This window comes from Centruroides vittatus, unplaced genomic scaffold (assembly GCF_030686945.1).
Source record: "Centruroides vittatus isolate TY-2023 unplaced genomic scaffold, ASM3068694v2 contig_329, whole genome shotgun sequence".
Classification (NCBI taxonomy): Eukaryota; Metazoa; Arthropoda; class Arachnida; order Scorpiones; family Buthidae; genus Centruroides; species Centruroides vittatus.
This window is the reverse complement of record NW_027122113.1, coordinates 526994-546740: the sequence shown is the minus strand read 5'-3', so window position 1 is coordinate 546740 and position 19747 is coordinate 526994. Positions and strand designations below refer to the sequence as shown.

Below are 19747 nucleotides of genomic sequence, written 5' to 3'. Positions count from 1 at the left end.
AGTACGCTCACATTATAATAGCGAGGTTGAGGCCTAAGTTTTACACGCGAAAACGTGTACGTTAGACATTCAGCACCACTTTCCTGTAAGCCTAGAAGTTTGACAATGGCATTTGGAATGTCGAGCATGATTCCACTGACTTTCCAAATACCATTGTCAAACTTCTAGGCTTACAGGAAAATATCACTGAACGTCCGATGTACATGTTTTCGTGTTTAAAACTTCGACCTCAACCTCACTAATATCATCTATGTTAATAAATATTTGTAGTGGTAGTAAAAGACTGTTAATTGAAGAAAACAGACAATTTACAATAGACTCTGTACCCATGAGAAAAACAGAACTTTATCAAGAGATAACTGAAGTTAGTGTCTCCTTTTTTTAAACATGAATAGTTTGAAAAAAGGAGATACTACACTTCAGAGGGAATGGCAAGATTTAATTCTTTATTAGTCAATGACATGAAATATCAGGTAAAATAGTGTTCTGGCATTCAAACAAAATCATATACAACTAGTGACTTCTGCAATAGTTTGGAAATATCATTCAGGGACTTTATTTGATTATTATTATGAAAAAAATGCTGGATTCTCTGGAATCAATGATTATTGGAACTTCACTACAATGGTAATTATGAGATTAGCTAATTAAATGCAATTGATATTTCTAAATTAATTCATCAATATCAAAGAATTGTGCACTACATTGGAACAGCTAAAACCAATGTAATTACTAATGAAGTGTTTCCAACCCACTCCTGCAGGTACAGTACATAGAGTGCTTCTAGGTAAGAGGGAAAAAAAATCTGTAATGACTGCCAAATGTAAGTTTAACTCAGCAATTTTTTCAAAGAAGATCCAAACCTGTAAAAGTTGCTAATTTTAACTATTTTTTTACAGACTACAATATTTTATATATTTATGAAGATCAGAATTCAGTTACTTTAAATTAATCTTTCTTTTCTATCAACTAACTTCATGTCACCCAACTCAAGTTAAGAGAGGAATTAAGAATTTGGCATAGTTGACATAGCTTGTAGGATTCCTTACTTGGGATGTTGTTCTTTATATAAATGGAATATTAATTTGGTTACTTTTTAAGCCAACAAACAATTTAATTTTGAAGTATTACCTTATGAAAAACTAAGAACTGAAGAAGAATAACAGTAATTTTGCAAATTAATTAAAAAACATATGATTGGAGAAATAATAGAAGATTATTTGATTTGGATGTTATAACTTAATTCAGAATTTAATCAATTGTAAGAATCTCATCATGGAAGAACATACAAAGAAATTTTCTAGGATCACTGCTAATTTTTGTTTGATATTTTAATATAAAATAATATACTTTATTTCATATTAAAGTTGTTTTCATCACAACTAAAATAATATAACATAAGTAAAATAATTAACTGAAATTGGGGCCATGCTGAGAAATGAGGCATAGAAATGACTGCCTCAGATGCCAAATTGGAAGAGATAGCAAAAAGGTGCCATAACATTTATAGAAATATAAGTAACCTACCAGTACATTGGCACTATTCTTAGACTTGCCTTGGGTCCTAATAGTCCTTGTTGTAATAAAGTACAGCAGAGTCCTGCAAACTTGATTTAATGTAGACTGAGAAAGTAGCGAGTTACCAAAAGTACGTTTACGGACTCCTGTGTTAACAGTAAAATGAGAGAAACCTACAATGCTAGTCTAAATAGCAGAATTTTTGTAAATGTATTTATTATATGTGCAAAGTCATATGTATATTAACTATGTACTGTACCATTAGTGACTATTTCTATTTGTAGTTAAATTTTAATTTAAAAAAATATTGGCTATTCAGTGGCCACTCTCAAGCTGGTGTCATTTGTGGCATGGTGTTTTTCAGTGTCACCTGGCATCTCAAAAAGAATTATATTCTTTGTTAACACATGAAATTGATTATATTATGGCTGGTGAAAAACAATTACTTATTTGATCCTAGGATTAAGTCATAGATGTAAAAATTAGATTATATGCATTTTGCTTTTGAACAAATATGACGAGTTTTACAGAATGTTGAGTTATCAAGAGTTGAGTTTCTGGAACTTTACTGTAATTGTAATCAAAACAGCAGTATCCTCATTAAACATGAAAATGCATTCTTTATATATTTAATTGAAAATAAATTCACGCACTTAAAACATTACATTTTTTGAGTTGAATTAGGTACTTGCATTATAACCATTGTCAAGAGGTATAAAATTTGTGTAGAATTTTATAATTATATACCTAACTCAGTACAATATTTTAGCTATTTTAAATTTTAGCAATCACAGTAGAAATCTTATAATATAATCCATAAATATTCTGATAGAAACTTCTCTGTGTGAAATTAATAAAAACTTTTTTTATCAAAATCAAATAATATGGGATATGGGTCATGAATATATCAATCAAATTATGATATATTTTAAAATTCAAGAATTTTCAATAATTAGATTCAAAATAATATCTAAACATATATTTATAAATTGCATAATGGAAAGCTTAAAATCTTATTATCCAAATATGGACAATTTGTTACACTTCTCAAATATTTCTATTAAAATTATATAAAGAATAAAACTTTTAATAACCTAATAACAATCATATAATAATCATAATCATTTCATTAGAATACAATGAGTATAAAATATTCTCACTGAATAACAGATACCATTGATGATCTTACACTAATATATATAGCTGAAAAAATGAACACAATACCTATTAACATAAATATAATAATAATTTCTTGAAGTTGTTCTATTTCATACGTTTGAAAGTAATCTTCATAAATTTGCAGAATAAAAACCGATAACTGAGATAGAATGGTTGGTATATATGAACAACCAAAATAACTTAATAAAAACATAAAACCACTGAATATATTAAGTAAAATTATTATTCCTATTGTTGGAAGAGAGACACAAAAATTTGACCAAAAGTTTCTATCCTCTTCCCTTTCATTTGTGAATAAACGTCTTCTAATATTTTTTAAACTCTGGAAGTGGTAGCGAGGTGTCCATGGCAAAGGTAAATTCAAAATGTCTACTCGATTTTCCTTCAATCTGGCATTATGCTCCATTGGAAAAAATGTTCGCACCTTTTTAGATAATTCTGAAATATATATATATTTTTAAAAAACAGTTCTTAACTAAACTGAAAAAACATTTTCTAAATTCAGAAATATTTTCAATTTCAGTTTTTATGTTTTAAATTCTTTCTAAGGAATTATTAAATGTAAATATTTGTTTTACTATTTTATAATTAATTATAATACAAATAGCTTAACCATTAAATAACACACCTTTAATACCTGAAGTTCATAGTCAACAACCACATTTTAATGAACATCTTTAGGAGCAATATAATCCTTTTTGATAAAAATAATTTTTGAATGTGCAGTAATACAAATAATTTTTGTGTCTATTTATTGGTTGAAATTTGTTCCATTTATGTAATACGTGGTTGTATTGCCCACACTTAACATTTAGGTCACATTATCGCTAAACAGACTTATTGGCTTAACTGAATTATCAATGTAAAATAATTTACTTGTATGTTTACTGAAAACTTCAGGCATGAAATTTCACAGCAATTATATATTTTAAAAATTTTCCTCTTCATTTTGTAATATGTCATTGTCAGGGTGGAATTGAGTAAACATGATTCCTGCCCTTCCCTTTTTGGTCTGGTAACGATCATCGTTCCAAGAAGACGGTGGAGGGAGAGACTGATGAAACGTGGACGGGAAAACACCGGGTGGTCATCCGACATGTTGCCGACATGTGTGGAGGGAAAAGGTCAAGGCGGGAAGAGGGGAGTTGATGCTCGGAATGTGGGAAAAAAGGAGAGAAAGATGCAGGTGGAGTTCGCCGAGGTTACGCTATTCGGATGGTTGGTGAGAGAAGATTCTCCGATCATTTTGGACCCGAGTGTGGACCCTTCAAGTGCCGTAATATTCGCAAGGTGTCTTCCTGACGGACCTGAGCAACGGTGTTTTCCAACAGGATTCACAGAACTTTATCTGATGTTATTGGCGCACCGGGTCGGTCGCCAATAGTGAACACATCGGACTTTTTGAACTTTACTGTCATTGTACATTTTGCATTCAGAATATTGCAATGTAAAAAGATCTTAATATTAGATCGAAAACATTAGTCAGTTTTATTGTTGTTTTGTTCTGGATATTTAAGGTATTAAAGGTGTGTTATTTTATGGTATATACATATCCAGTTTTTGATAGTACAGAAAGACAAATATCTTAAATTAATTAAAACTTTATGATCTGGATATGTAATTACATTTCCTTAACTGTTAATTTCATTAATGCAGTATTTGACCAATTAGCTTTAATATCTCTTTTATGTTCATTAACATGTTTGCAGAGCTCTAGTAGTGACCCCAATATAGAACACAGTATTGTAACCTACTTTATTGAGAAGTATGCTACAGGCACCAGATTTTCCATTCTTTGTTACATCTATCCCTATTTATTATATATATTCTCATCCATATATCCCTATTATTATTATTATTAAAAAGTTGGTTTTTGTAATGATGGGGATGTAGATAGAAATAATTTTAACTGATTAGAAAGCAATTATCTAGCCAATCTGTGTGTAAAAGGTCCTACAAATGGTAGAGATACAAATGTAAATCTTGCTCCTGAATGTAAAGGGAAGAGTTTTATTTGTGGGAATAAGTTTCTAACTTTTATCTACAGAAAGAAACCTGGATCTAGAAAAGCAATTATTAATAAATGCACCCTTGATATTTAAATCTCTTGTTATAAACCACTGTGGAACAATATAAGTAAATTCTTCAAATATGTGAAGTAATAGCTGATTTAATAAATAGATCATACTGAAATAAACATCTTAATGGTAAGTCTGATGGCGAGTTAAATTTTCTAAAAATGTGAAAGACAAATGAGTTGTTAGTAAATGTTAGTAAGAAAGAAAGGAAAGACACACATGATTTCTCTAAAGTGAACTTAATATAAGTACAGATACTATAAATATAATTAAAGAGTGGTGTAAAATCTTCCTTTTTATGCTCCCAACAAATTACAATATTGTTCACATATCTATACCAAAACAGAGGATATAGCAGAGCTTTTAATTTGGATTTAACTTTAAATCCATTACCCTAGATCATAATTCACTCACTAAAACTTCTGAATCTGAGAAAATTCCATAGATAAATCAAGTTTTTGGAGGTAAATATTATCTTTAAAAATAAAATAGTTGGATTAAGAAATCATTACCAAAGCTTCAGTAATAGACATGGTGATATTTTCAGATGTAACAACAGTTCTTTTGTAAATATTACTGTTTCGGTTGTATCTACTGAAGAATAAAAACTAATTACATCAATCTTAAAATATCTTAGACAATCTGCTGTTATCACAGTAACTGCTCAGTTGTTCTAATGCTTAATATGTGGATTTTACATGGTAATAGGCTATTTCAAAGAATTCACTAAGAAATGTAGATAAAACCTTTTTTATTTGAAATGTTGGATGTACATTTTATTTACTAATGGATATCAAATCTAGTTGTCTTTATGAGCTTTGCCTTCAAAAAATGAAAGAAATGTTAGCAAAAAATTTTAGCTGTAACTATAAAATTTTTGTGAGCAGCATAAATTCCTTTTAGTCTGGCCATTATTCAGTTTGTAGGATCAGCTGAGAGTAATGTACAGTACAATCAGTGGAATTAAGAAAATAACTAGCCCTTTAAAGAAAAATTATCTTCATGTTAGATCAAGAATTTCTTAATTTTATCAGTAATCACTAATCAATAGTCTTGAGATATTTGAAAAAAAGAAAAGAACAAAAATTTGTAACTGTTTTTGAATCTACTGTTGATTTAAATGGGCATTTCATTTCTTTAATTAATGTACAGTTTCTATAAAAAAATTTTTTCAAATGCTTGTTCTTTACATCATGAAAATTTCAAGTGAAAGTACAACATTATCTAAACTAAATTTTATATTTTGGATGAATAATTGACCTTTTTTAAAGTATTTTCAAATTTTGATAAAACATTTACTTTGATTTTATTAATAGCTGTAAGATTTTGGAACTATAGCTGATTATTTTCTCTGCTTATATTGATTCAATTAAACTTCTTGATTAATTTCTTCCTTTTTTTCTGTTTCTTCCACATCAATATTATGGATTCAATATATAATAAGTCTTGATTCAACAAAGCTGTAAACTTTAAATGACATAAATATGTTCTTAATTCTATTTTGGTAATTTTCAATCATCTTTGTAGAATAGTTCTTTTTAATTTTAAACACTTCAGAGAGATTTGACAGCATTGAGAAAGTATATTCCAATTCCTGCATCTTTGAAGAAAGAATGTGTTGCTGTATGAATATAAACTTGCTTTTGAAATCCAATAGTTTTAACTTCAAATAATACTGTGCAGTTTTTCACTGATAGGTCAGTGCAAGAGTATCTGATGGTCCTAAGCAAAGAAAATTTAGGTGCTCCCTATATATAGTCTGTGTGTGTGTTTATATATATAAAATGTATAAAGGTGTAAAGGTGTCCCAAAATGTGTAAAAGATGTCATGAAATAAAGAAGACACTTATGTGGTACTTCTAAGCATTGGAATTTTTTGCAATGTTATAATTATCATCCTGGCATTTTTAATTAGTTATTTTAATTGATGTTTAATTGTAAATTCATTTTATATGATTATGCCGAAGCTTGGAAATATTTTACAACTATTTTTCATATTGAAGTGGCGAAAGCAGCCTATAAAGAAAGGTTGACTTTGCCGTAAAGACACTTTGTTCCCAAAGTGTGTAAAAGACGTCATGAAATAAAGAAGACACTTATGTGGTATTTCTATGCATTGGAATTTTCTGTAATGTAATATATATAAAATGTCAGTCCGTTTACCATTAGGTGAACCTAGGCAATTGTCAGCTTTATTCATAAACAAAGAAAAGAGATTGTTAATTAGTAGTAATTAATAAAAAAATTTTTTAATGTTTATATTATATTTATAAATATCCACCTGTTTGGGTGTACGTATGTGCTTATGTGAATATAGTAATATACATACATACATACATACATTTATAAAAACAATATCATTAGGAATGTTTTAAAATATTTTTATTAAGTAATACTAATTAATGATCTATCTTTTCTTTGTTTAAGAGTAAGACTGGAAATTGTCTAGGTTTGCCTAATGGTAAAACTGGCCTTGATTGACTGACTGACAAGCCTATAATTAAATACACTGAAGCTTTATTTTTATTAATAGACTATTAAATTTATCAGGACTATGTGCACTGTCTAGATAATTTTTGAAATTTACATAGTTCTAATAAGTTTAAGCACCATTCTATTTAATTAGTTATTTAGGTGCTGTTAATCATCAAAAAATTTTAATATTTTGATTATGAAGTCTATTATTTTCAATTGTATCATTTTTTTTAATAGTATCATTGAAAATGAAATATTCAATACAATTTAACAGTTGAAAAATACATTCTGGGATAATAAATGACAAAACATGTACAAATTTTTCTCAGGATGTTTAAAGTTTCTAGAAACAAACTTTCTCATCAGTTGATTCAATTAAAAATTGTAGATAATGTAGAAATGATAGGGGCAATATCAAACTCTCATTTCAGCATCAAATTTTTCCAAAATTATTATTTCTTTTAATGTAAATTATGTCATTTCTCAAATTTGTTTATTTTAATGGTAGTGTAAACATAAAATTAAACAAACATAATTAATTAACTTTATTAGTAATTGTAAAAAATTGCAATAACAATAAAAATACAGGCAGCAGAAAAAACTACATCTTTCTAAGTGTGCTATTATTGGAATACAAATTGAACTCACTATATCAGGGGTGGCCAACAAGTCGATCGCGATCGACCGGTCGATCGCGATGCCAATTTTGGTCGATCACTCGCGATGTCTTTGACTTAATGTGTTACACTTGTAACTGAATGCAACGTGTGAACGTAACGCGCAAAAGCAACAATATGCATGCAGTTATGACTGGACTCGTAGAAAACACAGCCATTTAGCTTGAATATTTGATACTGTCATGTGGTAGCTTCTTTTCTTTAGTATTAACAATATTATTATTACTAATCAATATTGTTTATCCACGGTGACAACGTTGAGTTTCAATTTTTCATTTGTTTAAAATGTAAGTACCTGTTCTTTATGTTTTAAATTAAATTATGACTTTTCTTACCTATCTATTTACTTGATAAGTGAGCGTTTTCGGCAACAGACCTTTATATTTTTGGATTTTTGGAAACACGTCAATTGAGAAAAATATCCCAGTATCACCAAATGTAGCAAATATATTTATTCCTGTTTCGGAACTACATACCTGTGTGAATTGGCATTTTCATACTTAAAGTTAACGAAGACTAAACATTCTGTCCGGACTGATTTCCATACTGAAGAATCATTATTATTATCTTTGTCAGGATATACACCTAATTATGTTTCCTTGGTAAAAGACGTGCAAACTCAGTCCTCTCATTAATGTAACCTAATAAAATAAATTCTAAATCTGCCTTTATCAGTAGCTAATTTGAATTAATAAATATTGTTAATAATTACTCATGTTGTTTTACTTCCCCCGGACGTGAGTATTTTGGCCCGTTAAATAATTACGTTGTGTTTTACGTAGGTAGATATACAGGGTGTTTCAGTACAAAGAGCACTCCCCCGAGCTAATGATAGATTAGCAAAAAATAAGTCTAAAAGTCTTATATCATTCTTCCATGATAAATTTTCCTCGCCAAAAAAAAAAATCGCAAAAGTAAAATCTTATAATCAAATTATCAGCCGTACTGTGCAGTTTTATAACAACTTTTTCAAGTTTAGGAACAAATAGTACCACAATTTATACATTGTAATTGATAAAAAAAATTAAATTATATTTTAAGTTAATAAAAATCTATCTTGAAAGTGTCGAAAAATCGATTTTTTTAGGTGCCGCCTGTACGGAATAAACTCGTAACTGCAAATATCAAAAGTTGGGTCTGAAAATTTAATTTCTTTATGAGCCTATATCTTGAAAACTTAATAAGTGATTTAAAAAATAAAAAATAGTTTTGAACATATATTTTCCTTATCTACCCATAGCTCGCGGGAGTGCACCTCGTACTGAAGCACAGTGTATAAACATAGTATGTATTTCACACCCCCCTCGCCACTTAGACTATGCCTACGACAACAAGTCGATCGCGACACATTTTTACGATAAAAAGTAGATCTTATGTACACAAAAGTTGGCCACCCCTGCACTATATGACCTAATGCACAGTCTGAAATAAGCCAAACTTAGATGAATTTTACCAAAGTAGATAACTTCTACCCATATACAGAATTCTTAAGCATGGTTGTGAGGAATTGAATCCAAACATTATTTTATTTTCTGGGGTTATATTATGAATTTTTTTCTTATTTTGGAAAGTTTGTTTTGTTAAAAGGGCAAAAAACCTGCACCCTCCATTCAAAATTAATCCCCATTTAAAAAACTGATAGATTTGCCCCACACCTGTTGTTGCTTTCATTGTCATTTTCAAGCCAAAAATGGAATCTACAATTTGGAAAATTACAAACGGTCATTACATTACTATGTTGCGAGATAATTTATTCAACATAATATTAATAATATTTTGTCAATTATAATCTGAGAAAATTGTCAATAAGAGAAAGTTGTAAAACAAATGTTAGCAAATAAGTACATAGATTAACACACAATGACATCAGAAATGTCATATTTGGTGTTTAAAAACTGCTCCTTGGCTCTTCTTTCCCACAATTTCTAGTAGACACTGATCATGATGAATAGTGGTTGGTTTGAAAAAAGTTATTTTTGTAAGCTAAATTTAAGTTAGAATTTTTCAAAACATTTCTTGCCAGAAAACAGTTGTTAAATTCTTTTGTCTTCCTTATTCAAGAAAATTAGTAATTTTGTTCAGAACTACATAATTGTTTTTTACATTTATGGTTGTATCACTTAACTGTTAGTGTTAATTAAACTTTAATAACAGAAACCTGCTAAATGTAAACAAACTGTTATAGTTTTTTGTGAATGTTAAATCTTGTTCTAAATAAGTTCATTTTGTTAACTTTTGGACTTTACTTATCTAATAATAGATGTAAGGTTGAAATTGAGGACCTTATAGTTATAAAACAATATTCATTATACTGGATAATTGACTTCACTGAGGTTTGTTCTATACAATTTATCAATTTTGTTCAAATGCAAGAAAATTGTTGTCGTTATTATTGAAAATTTTACTATTAAAGAATTTATATAGAAATAATTGTTTTAATATAATCTGTTATTGTTATATAGAAATTGGAACTGTGAGTATTTTTGTATATAAAATAAATTTGCATGATTTTCAGAAATATTGTTTAAAAATTTTATCTTTGAAATATCTTCATAAGGTTAATATAATTTCATTTAATGTAATAATATTTCCTTACATCTTTAAAAATATTTTTCAAAAAATATTTAATTAATGTAATGTAATGTAATGATATTCAATAACCATTCTTAAATATCAAACTTGTTATATATTACAAATTTTCTTATAAATAGTTATATGATGATAAATGTTTTAATGCTAATGAATCAGGATTTATCTATCATTATTTTGAGTTGAACTAATTTTTGAATATATTCATTTTATTTTTAACAATATTTTCAAAGTGTATATTAAAAAACATCTATTGTTTTTCTATACTCAACTTAATAACATCTTAAACAATTGTAAAACTATCAAGAAGATAAAAGAAGGAATAGGAACAATTACAAGTTAAAATATAAAAAGTTATGAGCATTTTGAGAACTAAGTGGATTACAGGGGGCAAGAAAGGCGTAAGATCCAGTGATAAAAAATTGTACAGATTTATAGCAGAACTTTGACTTTTAAGTAAAGGAGAACAGTCTGGAAGGAGGTGCTCTATTCGGAATTGAAGTAGATGTTTAGAAGGTGTTAGAATTGACAAAATTTAGGTGTGTTGATAATGAGCATAAAATACTCAAAATAGTTGGGTTAAAATAACAGGTTGGCTTATTTTGTTAGTTCCTCCAATAAAACAGTCTTTATAAATAACAACTCCACAAACCTGATTTTTGATTAAAGCCAGATGATCTGACAAATTATTGAGATGTAATAAGTCTAAGTTAATAATTAGATACAAAGTAATTTGTCTAGAGGAGTGATCTGCATGGTTATATCTAAATTAATAGTTCCAGAAGCAAAAATCAAATGGAAATCCAGGTAGCATAACTGGCAATGCATCTGCACAGTGAGCAGAAGTTGAAGGTTTGAGTCCTTTTCTGAGCCAATTCATTTCTTCCAGAAATTCTAAATTAAAATTAATACCATATTTCGGAAAACATTAATTATCTAAAGCAATATTATATAAATCATAAAAAAAAAAACACTCTTATTCCAGAAAATTTCAAAGATTTTGTTTTTGTAATTTTATAATACATGTAATATAATTTACATTCAATTAGTTAAAACTATTATTAGTTAAAAAATAAAATCATACCTCGATTTAATTCACAAAATCCTATTAATTGTCTACACAATGGACAATATGTTTTAGTAGGATTTGGTTTTGCTATAATCCTGAGACAACTTTCACAGAAAGTATGTCCACACGGCTGACAAATGAAAGGACTAAAATATATATCAAGGCAAACAGCACATATCAGAGTACTATGCAATGACACATTGCTTGCAGATGTATCAATCTAAATGAAACAACATTAAAGTAATTATTATATGCTAAAAAAGTCAAATTTTAAGAAATAATAAAAACAATAATTTAATGGTAAAATATAGAACAACTTACTTAAATTCTCTTATAAGTTATAATTATTACTTTAATTTAAAGAAAAAATTAAATCAATTTTAAATTATAAATTTTAAAATTACTAATTATCTTTTAAAAATATATAGTTAACATTTCTTTTAATAGAAATCATTAAAAAATGCAAGAATTTTTTACTTTTTGTTAGTTTTTTAGTGATTTTTTTTGTTGTTTTAGTATTTTATATGAGTTATGAACATCAATTTTGTTTCAAAAAAGAGAAGTTTTGGTTGTAGATAGAAAAGATCATAATTTCCCACCCAAGAACTTTCTAAATGAAATTTTTATGAGATGTGCGGAATAAACAATGCTTAAATTCTGAAAAGAAAGAAAGAACTTTCTTGAAGATATTTACATTTATTGTTTTTTTTTTTTTTATAGAAAAAGAAATATAGAAATGATTTACCTAAAAATTTTAATAATAATGCATTTGAAACTGAAAAACTGAAAAGATGACAGTCCAAAAAATGCAAATGTAGTCTTGCAATATATAAAAATAAACTATATAATTAAAAAAAAATACAGAATAGTTAATAACAGATTTTTATATTAACTCTTCCATACACTTCTAATTGTTGCTAGAAAGATTTAGCTTTTTCTTTCAAAATATTATAGAAAACATTTTAATAAATTTTAAAAGTATGGCAGAAAGGATCTTTCTCTTAAAAATAAATAATAAAAAAAGCAAAAAACTAAATTTGTCATTTAAATTTTTTAATATATAATTTGTGTTTTTTTTATTTAAAATATTTTATTTTTCACATTTATCAGCTTTATTATTATTTAATTTGTAAGAAAGATTATATATATATATATATATATATTTTTTTTTTCCTTTATAAATTCTAGAAATATATAATGAGCATACGTGACTAAAAGAATCTGATAACTCAACAAATATAGATGATAGCTCAAATAATACATAAACCGAACAGTAAAAATTTACAAGCTATCTTGATGTTTTAATTTAATTAAATTACTAATGAATTTTATACTAAAGATGTGTGCTGTTACAATCTTGTAATAAATTTAATACTTAGAATTAATTAATAAATAATGTTTGGCTTGAGGGAGTTGCAGGTTTAAATTCTCACTCTATATTGATAGAAAATGAACACAAGCATTTCGTTCCCAGAAGTAATCGTACCCCACAATTATTGCTTAACAAGTTACAAGTTTCTAGATGCTATTCTAAAAACTCAATTTTTAGAAACAAAAATGTCATTCAAATATATTTAATAAAGTTTTAATTGTTTTAATCTGTACTTATTTTAACTTAATTAAATTATGAAAATTAAATCAACAATTTAATCATTTCTAATTAAAATTTTAATATATATTTACAGACTTACTTCTTTTTGTGAAATAGATTCCTTCTTATTTAAATTCAATTTTACTCTTGTAGAAGTTATACCGTGTCTTTCTTTTATTTTTAAAGTCTTTTTTCTGTCGCATGTCTTATTTAAATTTATATTTTCACTTTCTAACACAAAATGGTCAAATTATTAATCCTTTGATAAAATAAATAAAGTAGTAATCATTAATAACTATACTTCATTAATTGTTAAAAGTAATTAAAATATTTAAAATTACAGGATTTTGTTAAGTAACACTTACATTATGTAATGCAAGTTCATATAAAAATAATAATAATAATAATAATAATAATATATATTCATAAAAATAATTAAATAATTAGTTTTATAAATTAAAAAATTTAGAATAAAAAATAAACTGTAAAAATTAATTTAAAATATTCAAAACAAAGTATTAAAACTTCATGAACATCTCATTCAATACAATCAACTTTTTAGGGAAATAAATTACCATAATAAATAACTTATATAAACGAAATGTCTAAAAAAGTTCTTTGACTTCTTTAGATTTTGTATATTTAATTTGTCTGTTTTATCTGAATGTTCTTAAAAGTTATGTTTTGGAATGTGAATCATATCAAACTCAATAAAAAACATCATCATCAGGCTAAATTGGAATTTAGTCCGACGATGCCGTTCAAAACAGATGAAAACGTTAGCTCTATTCTCCTTTTTTCTTCAGGTATTTGGTTTTTTGTGGTTTTTATCAAGTTTACCCAGTTACAAGTGGTTGTGTTTTATACCAAACTCATTTGGCATTTATAACTTTGTGATGTAAGGTATCAGTTGAATTAAAGTTTTCAATAGCAATAAAGTTGAATGATTCCTACAATTGAATAATTGGGACTCCTCTTAGAGCTGACATATAGCTGTTTTGGAAAAGGTAGAAAAACTATTTTGCAGCAAAGGGAAAAAACATTAAAAGCTCCAGTTAATGTTTTTTTCTACCTAACAGATGTGAAAATAAAAAATCATATCAAAACATTGTTTTTTGTCTGCATAAAATTCCCATTAAAAATTTGAAAATATTCTTTATATTTAAAGGGTTATTTTTATATTTCTGACCTATGGCATTACAGAGATATTTTCTATGCTGTTAGTTTTCAAGATTATTCAGAAAAAATGTCCATTAAATCATACATCACAAGAAAAAGTTAAAGTTAGAAAGAAAGACTGTTATTCTAGAATACCTACAACATTCAAAGACAAGATTATTTTCTCTGTGGGAAATGTGGTATGTGTTGCATTTTTCATTTTTATTTCAATTGCTTTAAAACAGACAATACTAACAAATAAATAAAAATCTTTACTTCTTATTTTCATGTTTTCTTCTCAAACAAATGAAAATCTTAAAGGTTTTTATTTATATTAATCATTTATTTTTGCATTTCACCTTTCTCCTACGATGCAATATTTGAAGTTTGTATACTCTGATATTAAATTTTCCAGAAAATAAATGCACAAATAAACTGTTAATAATTCAATTAAATGATGAATCATCATTCAATTTGATATTCTTAGAAAATCCATTCGAAAAAGATTCCATGCAAATTTTTTCTTCTTTTACTTCTCCAAAAATATAAATTATGCATTAGGGTTTCCAACTTTCCCAGACTCACTAGGAGACACATGCAATTTGACAAAAATTTTAAAATTCACTGGCTTCCAAGTCGAGGCCTATTCCTCCCGTATTTACTCGACAAGACGATCAACTTTTGGGGTATATATTAAAACGGACTAAAGATAGTCGACGGCATTTTGTTATTGCCGAGAGTAAAAGTTTCAAATCCCCAAACGTTTTACTCCAGGAATGGAAAACTTCCAGAATCAACTCTTGGAGTTGAATCCATTATTAACTTTATTTTGTTTGTTTAATAAAATGTTAAAACTTTACCGAAACTTTACATCTCTCGTAGATTTTAAATATTATGGTTAGAATGTGTAGATTTACTCTTGTGCTTCTCAGATTATATTTTGATAGTGTCAGTTATATTAATATTCTCTAAATTTGCTTCTTAAGGAATAGGAATGTTTTGAAAGTATTACATTTTAATTCTTACATTTTTACATGCATTTCAGAAATTTATATCTTAATTATAATTTAAAATTGATTTAAAAATAAAAGTTTCTTTTAACTACTGAATATTTCAGATTTTACAATAATTCTTAATGTATAGCCTTCAATAATTTTATTGCAATTAAATAACTTATAGAATGTACTATCCTTCGTAGGATTTTATATGGGTAAATTTATTTTAAACTGTTTTAATAAGCGTGTTTAATGTAAAGATATTAAAAATTTTAATGTCTTCACATGATGGACAATTTAAATAAATGTCATTTATTGTGTAGAATGATTAATAATCAATATAAATCAACTAATAATTTGATTTAAGTGTTAATTCTTCCCAAATTCGTTCATTTTTTTTTCGTCTAATGACTAACGTATTGTACAATATGTGAAATCTTTAATCTTTTCATAATTAAAAATATTAATGGAATTAAATTTGCACGTATAAATATTTTACAATATAAATGATATTTTAAAATTATTTTGGAAAGAATTTTGACTATGTTAATTATTAAATATGAAATATTGTCATTCATTTAATATATAAATTAGGGTAAGAGCTATGCTTTTTGAAACTAATGTGAATGTAAATTAAAACCTATGCAAAACTGAAATTCAAAATCAAAGATACTATTCGAAATATTCTTTCTACTGAATCTTTTTATTAAGTTTTTATAAAGAATATTCTTGGATTTTAAATATCTAATCAAATTTTCAAAAAACAAAATGTTTTGTGAATATCTTTAAAATTTGAGATTTTAAATTTTTCTTAATGTTGATTATAGATGAGATGTATATAGATGACCAGATGGCCAAGCAGTTAAGGTGGCATCCCACTATTCCAGAGGACCCAGAATCGAATCCAGATATGTTGAAATTTTTCAGAGGGTGGACCATCTGAATATGTTAAGCCCTGTTCTTTGCCATCTAGCTGCCCTACTGTGGGCCTGGCTGAACCTATAACAGGCTTGTAAAAAATGCCTTCTTAGCATTCACAGGGCAGAAAGTTAAAAATGAGATTTATAATAATATGAACTTTAATTTTCTAACTAAGAGATAAAAATAACTGACATGTCACATATTTATACATATTATAATATAAATTTAACTCAATACATTTAATTATCATCAATTTTACCTATCTAAGTGATGTTACTATTAACTTATTCTTATCATTATCTTCACAAATCTAAGTGGAAACATGAAAAATAAAATTTTCTAACTGTGTTATTTATTGGAAAATTTTTGATAGAAACAGAAACAAAAGAATTATTTTAAAAATTATCTTACAGACTTTCAAATCATTAACTTCATTTTTTTAAACAAAATTAATAAAGATATAAGAAGCAAAATCATTTCTTGAATCTTGTTGTGATATATTCAATAAAAGGTAAATCAAAGTGAAATCTAAATCAGAGTAATATTAAGAATTTTCAAAATAAAACAGAACAACACAAACTCTTTACACATTACATAACACACCTGTACTTTAGAACCTTTGTTTAACTCCAATAAGTCCTTTTTGTAAAAAATGGACTAACATTTTCAATCCTTCTCCCTCTTTGAATCTTCTTCAGATCCAGATTTTCTTATAAAAGTAAGAATCCAAAATAAATTTAAATATGCATTTCAACTGCATGTTCTTTTTGTGGAATGTCTACCAAAATTTTAAATTCAAAAATTATCCAATGCGCATTCTTTTTGTAGAATATTGAAATTTTTTTTAAAAAGTTTGATTATACAACATAAACGGAACATGCACACAAATCAAGTCTTACATTTGTACGAAATTTTATTAGATGGACACTATACAAAAATGTCTGCCAAGCATATGAAATATGTTTTTCCTCCCTAAAGTTTATACAATTCTCCTTTGTTTCTGCCTTAAAAATTTCCAGGGTCTCACAGGCTCTGATGTTATCACATTATCATACACGTCCAATGAGAGAGGTGTTTGGGAGATCAGCATGCATGTCTTCTTCAGATGCGTAACAAAAAAGCAATGGTGAATTCTTTGTTATTAACATTGTAGGCATTTTTATGGAACAAATGATGGAATCAATGTACTGTAGATTATGTTGGAATCTTAGGTCTATTACCAAGATACTATATACTACCGGTAGATGTAGATGATTGGTGGTGTCCTTACTGTTTATTAGTAGGCTGTAAATAGGGGGTTGAGTAAGTATGTAAGTTTTGCATTTTTTTGCTGGGCTATTTCCTTATATAATTTATTCATTAAGTAGTTATATTATAATACTATAAAATTGGTGTTGTTGCTGCAGTTTCCAGTGTTGATATGGGGAATCACTAAATTACAAATAATGTTTCCCCTGTAACCATGTTTGAATGCTATGGATTTCAAGTATTTTAGTTTCTTCAAGGTGTCTGCATAATTGGTGCAGTGCATGAATGCCTGTTTTATAAGCAATCTAAAGACTGCGATTTTGTATGCATATGGGTTGTGTGAATTTGCCAGTATAAATATTGGTAGGTGGCTTGGCTTGTGATAAACATTAGTATGAACTCTACTATCTTTAAGCAACAAAAATATATCTAAAAAGTGGACATGTGTTGCTGCACTGGTCCAATTTTAAATATAAACCATAAGGGTTGTCTTTTGTGTGCCTAACAAACTCAGTCATGTCAGGCCTATTTTTCTATATAATCAAAATGTCATCCACATACCTTTTATACAAGTAACACTGAGGGAGAAACTAAGGTAATATTTTATGTTCCAACATATGGACAACCATTTCACGAAGATCCTCTGAAAGGGGACTGCCCATAGAAACCCCATGTTGTTGTAAGTAACATTATCGAAACGAAAGAAGAAAGAATAACATAGCATGTGGGCCAGATATAAAATGCGTTGGTAATGTTGGGGTTTGCTGACCATGTTCAATAGCCAATCCCTTAATGTGCAGAAACACAATTGTTATTTGATAGATGGGTATAGTGTTACAAAGTCTAAAATCGTTATGTAGCTATCTTCTCAGACCGCGAGCTTTTTAAGTTCCTCAACTAGCTGTCCTGAGTTATGTACAGTGTATGAATAATCCGTCAGATTGTCATTAAGTAAATTGGGCACTAACATTTCTCTTATACGTATACAGATTTTGCCTTATCTACAATAGGTCTGAAAGTAGTGTCTGGTCTGTGTCTTAGCGAATGCAAACAGCTTGGGGGTGACCGGTGAGGGGACACCACCCTGTATAAGTTCAAGCATTTAGCTTGTGTAGTGTGTGTGAAAGTGGTCCCATGTGATTGTAGTTTATCCACAAAATTTTCATTAACAGGTTCACAACACACATCTGTGATATATTGCTTCATATGTGCCATATAGGTTTCCTCCTTTAACAGCACTAATGCATTAGACTTATCCACTTTCAATATGATGAAGCCATTCCACAAAAAGAATATGCAGGTGGAACTCATATTTAAGTTTGTTTTGGATCCTTACTTTTATAACGTTAGTCTATTTTCTACAAAAAGAACTTATTGGAGTTAAACAAGAACTCTAAAATACAGGTGTATTAAAACTGAGTAAGTTAATTCATTCCGAAAAATTACATTCTTTAAATAATATTTAAATACTTCATAATGGTCAAATTAGATTTCATAGTTCAACAGATATATGTCAGCACTTACTATAAATTTGATATAGTTAATTTCTTGTCTCCATCCTTAAAATCTGCAATTACATTCTAATTGTTGCTTATAACAGTGGAAATATGGCACTCTCAAAAACATTTCTGAATAAACAAATAAAATCTATACCTTTTATATTACTGAGTTTAGAAAATTCCAGAAACTTTTGCATCAAGTTTTACAGCACAACATTTATTTCAAAATCAAAGAAACAAATAGTTTATTCAAGAAAATAATTGCCATTATATTCAAGTACCTTCTTCCATCAATTTGGCAGTTCATGGATTCCTGCTAAATAAAACTTAAGCTATTTTGATGAAATACTCCACAAGTTTGAATTTTACTTGTTCATCATCAGTAAATTGCTTTTCAAGAAGTGTTGCATAGAGTGTAAGAGATGGTAGTTGGATGATGCAATGTCTAGGCTATAAAGAAGTGAGGGGGAATGTCCTGGCCATGATCAAGCAGCTTCTGCCAGGTCAATCTTGACATGTTGGTCATGTGTTGCCATGAAGAAAGTGCATAATGTTCATCTGTGAACAAACTATGGTGGATTGGTCATACCAAATGTCTTGCTCATTTCTTGCATGGTCAGGCATAGGTTGAATTCCACCAGCTCTCATAGTTCATCATCCAATAGAATAGCATCTTTCTAAGCATGGCTTATCATCAACTTTATATCGTCAGCTTTAAATTTACAGAACCAATTGTAGATTGTAGACTTG

At 27.8% G+C, this 19747-nt stretch overlaps 1 protein-coding gene across 1 annotated transcript in view; it reads right to left on the bottom strand.

Annotated features, from left to right (window-relative positions):
* Positions 1-1905: 1905 nt before the first annotated feature.
* Positions 1906-19747, bottom strand: part of LOC136973730 (E3 ubiquitin-protein ligase RNF180-like) — a 29652-nt gene continuing 11810 nt past the window's right edge. The window contains exons 4-6 of the mRNA XM_067268474.1: positions 13277-13407; positions 11601-11805; positions 1906-3135 (exon numbers count right to left, since the gene is read on the bottom strand). Of these exons, the coding sequence (XP_067124575.1) occupies positions 2675-3135; positions 11601-11805; positions 13277-13407 (797 nt within the window). The 3' untranslated portion in view covers positions 1906-2674. The remainder of the gene's footprint in view (positions 3136-11600; positions 11806-13276; positions 13408-19747) is intronic.